The 11248-nt window shown below is 40.1% G+C and overlaps 1 protein-coding gene across 1 annotated transcript; it reads right to left on the bottom strand.

Annotated features, from left to right (window-relative positions):
• Positions 1 to 824: 824 nt before the first annotated feature.
• kmt5aa (lysine methyltransferase 5Aa) lies at positions 825 to 10145 on the bottom strand. The gene is made up of 7 exons (XM_062412741.1): positions 9822 to 10145; positions 8163 to 8307; positions 7701 to 7956; positions 7036 to 7123; positions 6384 to 6443; positions 5514 to 5704; positions 825 to 4713 (listed from the first exon to the last, which is right to left on the bottom strand). The coding sequence occupies exons 1-7, from the start codon at positions 9828 to 9830 to the stop codon at positions 4503 to 4505; spliced, it is 960 nt and encodes a 319-aa protein (XP_062268725.1). The 5' UTR covers positions 9831 to 10145; the 3' UTR covers positions 825 to 4502.
• Between the last annotated feature and the right edge of the window lie 1103 nt (positions 10146 to 11248).

Genomic DNA, 11248 nt, shown 5'->3' with positions numbered 1-11248 from the left:
GTGTGTCCTGCACCAGATGGGTCAAAAGCAGAGATAAATTTCCCTACCTGCATGAGTGTGCATGAGTGTGCATGAGTGTGCCTGTGCGTACCTTTGCATGTCTGTGCATGTGTTTGGGACTAATAAATGCATCTTAATCTCTTAATAAACAGTGACCACACAGGGATGAACATGGTCAACCACGGTACTAAGACTGTAACTTTCCTATGTGGGTGATGTTACAACGTTCCTCACACCACCACTAGCAGTAGTCTGGACTGTTGACATAAGGCAGGTTCCCTCCATGGATTCATGCTGTTGACTCCAGATAGAATCTGTTACATCTGCCGCCTCAGCAGAAATCCACATTCATCAGACCAGGCTACATTATCCAGTGTTCCCCTGTCCATTGGTTGTGAGTCTGTGTCAGTGTAGCCTCAGGTTTGTATTCTTGTCTGACAGGGGAGGAGCCTGATGTGGTGTCTGCTGCTGTAGAACCAGCTCAGATGTGTATCTGATGCTTTTCTGTTCGCCACAGCCTCTGTCAGCTCGAACCAGTACCACCAATCTCCATCAAAGTCTCTGAGAGGATTTGGTGTGAACATTAACTGAAGCTCCTGAACTGTATCTGTGTGGTTTAATCAACTGCTCTGCTGTCAGAGTTATCTAGAACAATGAGACTTTAACAATTTAGCATGTTCTCTGCCACTAACTTTTCTTTTGGGTACCAGAATAACACAACAAATGATGCTTGAGTTAAATTTGACCTTTAAATGTTTCTTAGTGCGATTTTGAACTTTTAATCATTTATTTGAATTCAAGAACAAATCAGATGTCCACACACGTTACTTGCATAACACATCTTTATTCATCGATGCCTTCACCCCAGCATTATGATTTATTCAAAGCTACAACAGCAAAGATTTATTATGTCCTAAAATGGCCAACAGGTCAGTTCTTTCCCTCAGATATTATTGCATTAGTTCTACATAGAAAAACATGAAATAACCCAGAAGATATTTGTTTAAGAAAGGCTCATATGAAAACATTTCACACTTTCAACACAATGCTACTGTAAGAGGTGAAGGGGAACATGTACGGGAAGAAGGAAATGGACTTTTATTTTTTACACACAGTGTATTTCCTAAACCTCTCTTTCTCACATGGGCTCCTCGATTTAACACTGATGATACTTTTAGTGTTTGAATGATATTGAAATATGGAATCAAAAGAATCCTGGAATTCAATAATATACTGAATATTTGGAAAACTTTAAGAACCGCAGTTGTCCTCTCTTGATTAAGGGATGTACGAAAAGAGGATGGATATCATTTGGTCAAGTCCCACGTTAGCTGCAACGGAAATTATAAATAACGAAATAAAATAATATTCTCCTCTACTCTGGCAAAAATGCAAATAAGTGAGCTTCCCAAACTGTGAAACTATTCCTATTAAGACGGAGCCCCGGGATCCGCGAAACAATTACATTAAACTACTCAAACTTACATCATACTACAGACACCACAAGTGAATGAATTCATGTGTTACCCTGCTAGAAGAAGTGAAGATGCGTAAGTCCATGTCTGCTGAGACATTTCACTGGGAGACAGAAAAAATATGTAAATGGCAACACAAATTCATTCAAATTCATCGTACTTGTGCTGAACCAATATATTCAAATGATGACTTATGTCGAACAAATGTTGAAAGGAGACGGGTGATATTCAAATGTATTTCTGACTGAGTAACTCCCATGAAAAGACATCAACAATTTTTTTTATCAGCAATAAACCGTTACAAACACACCATGAGTCACTGCTGTACTGGCTCTTTCATTGAGACTCAGTCCCACACACCCTGCCCGGCTGCCACATATACTCACTACAGCACCAAATGTGGATTAATCCGCTACTGAAAATAGTCCCCAACAAATGCACAATTTCATCTGTTTGTTGAAAAACTAATGTGAAATGAACTAACACATTGTTGGTTTGAGTCTTTTCATTAGATTTTCTGACAGCTTCAGAAAACATAGAATCTCACCCGTCTTTTCCTTTAAAACACATTGTTGTAGTTTAAACCGTCCCCAGTGACCGGCAGAGGATTCTGCTGCTTCCTTTCCAATGGGTTATCCGGTAAGGATCAACATCACCGCTGCTAAACAGCATGTGGCCATTTTTCTGTGGTAACATAATATACGACCAAAGAAGTGGGATAAACAAAGTAAAATACTGATTCTTTTTTATAAGGGGTTAAAACAATTAGTTGATTAGTTGATTAACAACAATAATTTTCAGATATAATGATGTATGGTCAATTGCTTCAAAGCCATTTGAAGCCAAAGTATATAGAAAAAGTGGTTTTCTGGTTAATTGAAAAGAGAAACAGGATCAAACATTTCGAGTAAGTGATTGTGTGTGACAGAACTCGGGGATCTTCTGGCTTCAGTAATACATTGGAAAAACTGATAAAATGTCAAGTAAAACAAAAAGGACCTGTTGGCAGTTCAGCTTTAAATAAACTAAATTATAAATTATAACTTTTCACATTAAATATCGGGTTGTGAAAAAGACGACAGCTTTGTGGGTTCAAAACCCCCCGATGTGTAGAAATTCTATGTTATATAGAGGGAGTGCACCAGTCCATCAGACCCATGTCTGCTATTGAGTGAGCATTAAATTCATGTGTTTTCCCTCTAGATACATTAGCCTGCTTACTTTTAAATGAATAATTTGACATTTTGGGAAGCATGTTTCTTTGCTTTCTTGGAGAGAGTTAAATTAAAACACTGATAGCAGTCTTGCTAAATATGAAGCTACAGTTAGCTTAGCTTAGCCGAAAGGCTGGAAGCAGCCCAGGACTCAGATTTGATGCTTTTGTTTGTCGACCAAGTTTCCCTCTACACAAAACAAAACTATATTCCAATGATTCTGCTGCTCCTGAGCTCATAATAACCATTAATTCTACATTTAGATAATAGCTTTATAATAGACACCGTCTGAAAGGTGGTAATTCAACTATTTATTCATTATAAAGGCTGTAGTTTACAGTGGTGTTCAACTGGACTGCAATGTTTTGTAATGTAATCTATCCTCTTGTTTGTAAATGAGGGGAACACAACTTGGAGTCTCAAGACTGCTCTAAAACTGCAACTTCAATAATAAAAATACAGTGATATTAACACAGAGAGTTATTACCTTTGTAAAGGGAGAGTTTATGGATGAGCTGGTGTATAAGATTGCATTAGAGATTACTGATATACCTTATAATGTAGACACTGAGTATAGTTTTCCTTTTCAAAATGTTTGTTGGTTCATAGCTCAGTGATAAATGTGATAAATCTTTCTTTAGCTTGCATATATTTTGTTGGTCAGTGGTTTTGTGAACGTTAAATATGACTGAAAGCTTAGCTGTTCCTCTTTACCTTCGTCTAAACTAATTCAGCCACAGAACATAAGATAGATAGATAGATAGATAGATTACTTTATAACCAATTATTGTGACTATAAGTGAATTTTAGGTTCAAAAGATTAACAGAAAATGAACTTCAAATTGAACTCAAACATATTTCCCAAAAGTCAAACCTTTTCTTGAAATCGCCCCCAACTTTGCAACCACAAGCCAATAAATATATTTACAAAGCGCAGTAATAAAGAATTCCTTGGAAGAGAAATCCAAAAGGAGACCTCACTTCTGAAAACACTGACTACATAATCATAATACCCAGTTCATTGATTGATAAACTTTAATTTATTTGCCTTTAAAGAAACAAATGTAAAACTGTCTGCACTCCCCTGGATATTTGAACACTGAATTCAAATATGCACCTAAAATATTAAAAGATTTGTGCTAAAGAATAGCAAAGGGCATGAAAACAGGAGGAAAGTGTTTGTTGAACACTGTTATTTCCAACTTTGAAAATATAATACTTGAATCAACTGTTTTATGTACTCAGTAGCCACAATTCCTCCTGAACCATGGGTGTGGTGAACTATTACACTCCCTCTAAACAATGGAAGGTTGTGTGATTTTAATGGCTGAAATTAAAATTCCACAGAATATGTCTTTAAAAAGGCTTTGTCATTTGCATCCCATAATTCTCGCTGATTTAAAGGAGTTCTGGGGCCATAAATAGAAGTATTGCTAAGTATCTAACCACTAATTAAGAAAAAGCTGTATAAAAATGCAGAGCGTCAACTACCACCTGCATGCTGTAGAAGCATTGGTCTATAGGAAATACAAAAATGTACAAAATAAATGTGCTGCAAAACAACTAGAATGCCTCATATACACATATAAATAAAACTACACGTCATCTGACTTGGCAGATGGACCCATCAATCGAAAACATGATAAGTACCCGATCAACCCTCCAGCTCCTTGAACAGCTACTCAACCCAACCAGCTTCCTTGGTATTGGAACAAAAAGGGGACACATTCTGTTTCTAAGGCAATTTGTACACTAGCAAATGAGAAACACAAGTGTTACTGTATGTTTCCCTTTTTTTTGGAGGCCCCCTCATTCAGAACTTGAGCCATGGGTGAGCTGCGATAGAGGCTTTACTGCGGTCTCCATAGTCATAGAGCAGTTCCTCGCCTTCGTCGACGTCCCGGGAGGCGACAAGGATGAGGTGAGGGACACCGTTGATGTCGTGGAGTTTGGTTTGGCAGTTTCCATTTTTACTGTGATTTATCAACCTACCCATTCGATCAGACTCTTTAGTGGCATCTACACTGTTGAAACAAAACAAACACAACGTTCACCTCAGTGTGTATTACACTGTCAAACTTGTAACAGACAGAAATGTGTTAAGGGGTTTCTTTAGAAAAAAGTGTTGTTAATAAATGATACAAGAAGCTATAAACGAGAACAGGGGCAGAAACATTTGTTTCACTCGTCATATCGAAGTTGCTGGTCACTTTTGTTAGGTTACTGGTTACGTCCGGCCACACTGGATGCAGCAGTGGCACGTGTGCATCACAGAATGTCGTGGATTTCATTTCAGCGGCCATTTTATCAGGTTGTCATGCGCATTTCTGTTGACTAAATCCATTTGTTTTAACCAGGTTTTTACTGTTACTGCAGGATTGGAAGATACATGGCTACATAGTTTAGAGTCCGGCCATTTAGTTGAGTACATAGGTGTCATCCAGAGGCTGACACGCCCCCGTGTGCCACAGCTCAGTGACTCAGCCATCACACGCTGCACACACAGTGAACATGGCCCAGGTGTAAGATTACTTAAAATAAAACATCATTTGAATTTCAGGTTATTTTATCAAGACTTTCAGAGGATCTTTTTTTCCATCTGACAAACATTGGCCACAATATTTAAAAAAGGTGTTTCTGAACAATTATGAACAAATAAAATTCTCCCATTATAAAAACTGGTTTTGTAACCGTCGGACTGACTGATTTTGCTATGAACTGTCAACATTGAACACTTACCAGTGGAAGCCAGGTGATCATTTCAGAACAAAATATTTAACTGTATTTAAATTTGGTAACGGTGGAAATGCTTCGGACTGCATACCAGTATGTTTTGCAGAGGTACTGGAAGTAGTACATGTAGCAGCCAGTGGCAGGGTTCTGAGCGTATTCGGCCTCCCTCTTCTTGGCATCGGTGATCTGCAGCAGGTCTCCGTGGTACTCTACCACGTACTCGCCTTTCTCGAAACACCGAGTGGCAAACACTCCTCTCCCCTTTCCTTCTATATGTTGCACCTTTAAAGAAGTGGGAGAGGTTTTCTGTGAGGACAGACACACGGCTGCCTTTGCTGTGGCACACCTAGAATCCTGCTTGACTACACAGCTCATCTCTGATTCATTTATCATGAAAAGCAGGGATTATTATCATTATAAAAGCCTGGATTGACTGAGCCTTACTAAATAAATCGGGATTAAAGCTAATATTATCAGACTGATGCCGTTTTCATGACAGGAACTCTGAAAAATGTCCAGAAAAGCGGTTTCTGACATTTCCCAGAGTTTGCCTTTCGCATTGGGACAAAAAGCTTCAGACTCAGCTGGATTGTTTATTTATGCATTGACAACAATGCAACAAACATTTCAACCTATACACAAACTCAATCCTAGAGTTGAATCAAAATATAAATCTATTCGTCCAGTTTCATGTCCAGCATGTGTCCTCTTTTAGCTCACTTCTCTGCTCTGCCTGAAATTGTGTCATACCATTGTAGATTTAAGCAATCAATGGTACTTGAGCTGTATCATTACCTGTTAACCTGAGATACATTTAGGCTGCAACATGGCTTGACTTAGGTATCAAGTTATTCTGAAGAGAAACAGTCAGACTCATTTCAACCTGCATCATCAAGCTTAGTGGAAAACGTTTAAGAAACACCAGCTGCTGTTAGCGATCGAAGCAGAAAAGTCAGTGTACCTCCATTCCTTCCTCTATTCCATTTGTGATGAGATCGTCTATGAGCTGCTTCTGTTCACACTGGCAAAATGAACATGGAGATGGCATTACTGAAAAACAGCCACACGCTGAGACACACACACACACACACACAGACACAGAGGGCCGGGCTATCTACTTTTTAAGCTGCACGGGCCTGAAACAAATCGTGCTCAGAATGCCTGTCAGGCTGGGGTCAGGGGTTCATTTGTAAGGTTTGGACAGAACATTGCTACCAGAGTCACACTCCAGTTCTAAGAGAGTCTTAGGTAAAGCTACGAGTTGAGGTAAGGTTGGGTTAGACATCAAAAAAGCTTAATCATAGTGGCTTCAGATTACGGTAGGGGGAAAAAATACTTTGACATTAACTGGTCTATTTAGGTCAGGAGGCATATTTTACTTTTTCTACATATCAGGAATGTTATTTCCTTCATGGTAAAAAATTATGATAAAATATATGATAGAATCTGTCACACACGCAGCTGGTCATTTGCAACATGAGCATCCAATCACTGGTTAAGGAGTAGAAGAAATGATCTGAACTTATGTACAAGCCAATACACGAAAAATCTGTTCCAACTATCTATACTAGCTCAAAATGTTGAGGTATAGAACAAAAATGATTGTATCTTACCTTTAAAGCCATTTTACTTTTTCTCGAGCTTCGTCTTATAGGATAGTAGTCAGTAACCTTTCGGTTTTGGGAGTTCATCCCAGCTGCACTGTAGTAGAAAAGGGAACATGACAGCGAATGGGTCAAAACCTTTGACACTATAAAGTTTGATGAAATCTTCAGCAGCACCAAGTATGGATGAGTGAGTTTTGTCAAGAAGTTTCAACCAATCTGTTTCCCCTTCGTTAAACGAGACGCATGATGCTTTTTCAGACTTTCTCTTTCCTCTAATGTGTTGAATCGGAGTTTTGTGAATGTGACAGGTCTGTAAAGTTAACAGGCCCAAAGTCTGTGGTAACACCTCGGCAGCAGTCCAGCTGATACTTCCGGGCTGTTGTGATGTCATGTCACATCAGCAATGGACAGTATGAGGAAGTGGATGTTTTCTGAACATTAGAGCATGCAAAGCCTTTTAAGTTATAACCCCAGGATAAAATCATGCACCCGTATATGAACAGACTATGTGTCCTCAAATGATGCAAATGTATGTGGAAGGTCACCAAAATCTACTCCGACCATCTCCTCCATATGGATGTACCTACATTGAAAATATGATGTTTCTACTGTCCCTCTTTTTTAAGTTATCATGTTTAAATATCATGCATGCCATACTAGGACCTGCGTACATTCGTCGAGATGGTTTCTTTCCCCCGATCTTGGGGCGGACATCTCTCCTCTTGTGACTGCGGCGTGCACTGCCATTGCCAGTGAGGAGGAGAGTGTGGCATAGGCTGTTGCCGAGAGGCAGGGAGGTTTCGGTAGGGGAACGAAGGCAGGTCTGAGGGCAGTAGAGCTGCGGAGGTGACGGTTGTTCATCTGTCCAGAACGGTGAACACTGGCTCTTTGCGTCTTTAGGTGTAGCGATGGTATGTGTTCTCCAGCCTGGGAGGAATGAGGAAAGAGGGGATAAGAACAAGACGTTTGTCCATCATGCGTTTCTAGTTCTTCTTACTCCCTACTCTTACATAATCTGATCGAATATAAAAATAAACAGTTGACCTGTTTGCTCTGCTGTGGAGAGATTTCCAAATAAAGTCTCTCTCCTTAGCTTGAGACTGGGCTGATAGAGCTGTGGCAAAGACACTTACCCTCTCCCTGCCACTGAGCTTCATTTTGCTGTGAGATTATTGGAGGGCATCTCCCTTCCTGTGTCAGCTTGATCCTCTTTTCATCCTGACCTGGTGATGCGGACTTGGTGTGGCTTAAGACAGTAAGTGAATTGCAAACAATATCCTGTGAATGCATAGAGAGACAAAAAAAAACACTTACACTCCACATGTACAGACATTTGTACAACTTGGATATGCACTCAGCACTTGATGGGGGATGTGTTTGTTCACTTTCTTGCTGAGAGTTAGAAGATTGAAAAAGTCCCCACATTCACAGGTTTGCTGTCACCATTTCTGACCAATACTCACTGGTTTTTAGTTATTTAAAAAAAAAAAAATCTGTATTTCAGACCGACTATTGTACAAGCCTCCGCTTTTCTATCACCACGAAGACCTCAAGGCTGTTCCAAGAAATGTAACTTTTTAAAAACCACCTACTGGCTCTAGACTCTGAGAGAGATATTGTCTCCTTATCGTCTACACTCAAACAATATGCTTCATATTGATGGAGTCTTTATACACCTCTGTGTGTATCAATCTTATGTTTCCAGTATAAGTTAAGACATCGATACGTACAGTATATTCGCAAATTGGCAATATTACAATATTAAGTGTGATTTGAGGGCGAAAGCTAAAGCAATTCTTTGAGTCAGATGCATTGACATCCGATGGTAATATCACTCATATAGCAGTTAATGTATTAGAAAAAAATTAACCACAATATGACTTTCTGATTCGGTTATATATTCGTTTATTATATTTGAACATAATTAAGCAATGTGCAAGTACTTGGAGTATTCTCCACCAGGGGTGTGGGAGGGGCCCTGAGGAGGGACCATGCAGGCTCCACACCTACTCTCCCATTAGTCCCTTTAAAGGTTCCGTTTGTAGACTTTAGTGACATCTAGTGGTGACGTTAGATGTTGCAGCTGATCAACCCGCACCTCAGCCCCCCTTCCAAACACGAGAGAGAACCTGTCAAACTAAAAGGTGTTTTGTTTGACAGTCTGGACTACTGTGAAAAACATGGCGGCCTCTGTAATGAGGACCCGCCCCTGATGTAAAAACAAAGTAGTTAAATATAAAAGGGCCAATCTAGGGTAAAGAAAACAACAATTCATACAATTTAGATGAAACACACTCGTGAAAACATCACTCGGATTATTTTATATTCAGTTTCTGCCAATGGATCCATTTTCACCTAAACGCTACACACTGGACCTTTAAATCCCAGTCAGGGCACAGGCAGACAGGCCTGTGGGCTCTGCCTTTGCTGGCCGAATCAAACCACACATAAACACATGCCTGTAAACCTCAGCCCCTCCGACTGAGAGCGACCAGGGTGTTGGTCGGAGCCATCTCCTGCTAGAACGTACTGTTTTCACGACGTCCTCCGGCGGCACATGTAACAGTCACCACAGGCTAATGTTAGCAAGGCACTGCCCAACAGTAAGGCTCGTCAGTAACTACACCAACTTACAGTCAGACCTGTGACTGTAGAAACATATGTGTCTGTGCCGGAGCCCAGCGGGTGAACACGCTAGTGTCGCTCCGAATAAAGAGCTTGCTCACTGGCTCTGGTTCGAGCTCCTTGACCGATGTCTGTCACGGCGGTGATGCCCCGACGAGCAAACTTACCCCGTTCATGACTTGTTTTCGTGGCTCCTCACTCGGCTCCAGCGCCTCCCCTTCGAGGAAAAACAATAAATGAAAACCTCCGCCGGAAGGGAGATGAACCTCGCCCCGCTCCTGTGGCAGTGCCCTCGCGACACGGTGGCCCCCGTCCGTGACGACTGAGTGCCCGTGAATGGTGTTTGAAGCAGCTCAGCCGATGCAGCCTCCGCAGCTCCGCTCCGCCATTTTTCTACATGGAAATGAAGGGGAAGAGGCGGGGCAATGTCGCCCTCTGAAGGCCGACTTAGGTAGTGCATATATTGCATCGACTACCACCCCCCATTTTGATGATTTACATATGCATAATATTCATTAATATTAATAGACATTAATTCAATATTATCTCAGGTACTAGACCACCAAGCTACATGAGTGAGTCAAAGTAATTCCAGTGTCAACTTTGTTACAGATAATACTAGAATCTAGTCAGTATACACATATGTGTTGTATTATTTTGGCTTCTGCAGCCAACTTGGAGGACAGAGGAAAAATAAATGAAGTTATTCAAAGCTACTAAATTAGGTTGTGTAGTGGAGAAGGTACACTGTGCACAGGGCAACTATTTCTTCAGTGCCTGAGAAAACTTACATGACTAATGGACTAGTATTTGCTAGAAGGTATGTAGTTGACCTGGAAACAAAGGGGATATTATACACCATCCCGCTGCACACCAGCATGGTGGTATCGGTTTGTTTTTGCAGTATAGTAGTTAATAGTAGCTTGTGAATGAAAAAGGTCATATGAATGCAGCAAGCGGACCACTCTACAAGATAACTGCAACCTTTTATAATGTCAAATGTATTTATGACACCATGTAGCTCACAGTCGTTTCACAACTTCACAGAATGTGCTCAGCTTTGCTCTAAATAATAAAAATGAAGACCAAGTCTGAACTGAGAAAGATATGGTGACTGAAGAGAATATTAACTGAATTTTGAATGAATTAGTGCAGGAATCTGGATGTTTTTTCCAGAACTGGTTTTAATATAAAGAAACAATAATTCTGCACAGATGTCTGTAACAGCTGGTGTGTTGAACCTCCAGTTTACAGTATGCAGAATGTATTGCAATATTTCTTGTGTATTGGTGTAATACAATACTACAATTTATCTTAAAATATGTTGCAGATGATTAAACAGTGGGCCTATACCATCTACTAGAGCAAATAACAGCTAATATTCTCCATCATAATGATATTACCCCTACAACTCTAAGTAAACTGTTTGTTGATGCATGCGTTAACACTATTACTCATGTCATAAGAGCCCGAATACTGCAATAGATAGATGGATGAATAGATAGATAGATAGATAGATAGATAGATAGATAGATAGATAGACAGACTGTTGGTCACAAGATAGATAGATAGATAGATGAATAGATAGATAGAT

Source organism: Platichthys flesus, chromosome 19 (genome assembly GCF_949316205.1).
Source record: "Platichthys flesus chromosome 19, fPlaFle2.1, whole genome shotgun sequence".
In the NCBI taxonomy this organism is placed as follows: Eukaryota; Metazoa; Chordata; class Actinopteri; order Pleuronectiformes; family Pleuronectidae; genus Platichthys; species Platichthys flesus.
Note: the sequence above shows the minus strand (reverse complement) of the source record. Positions and strands in the feature narration are given on the sequence as shown.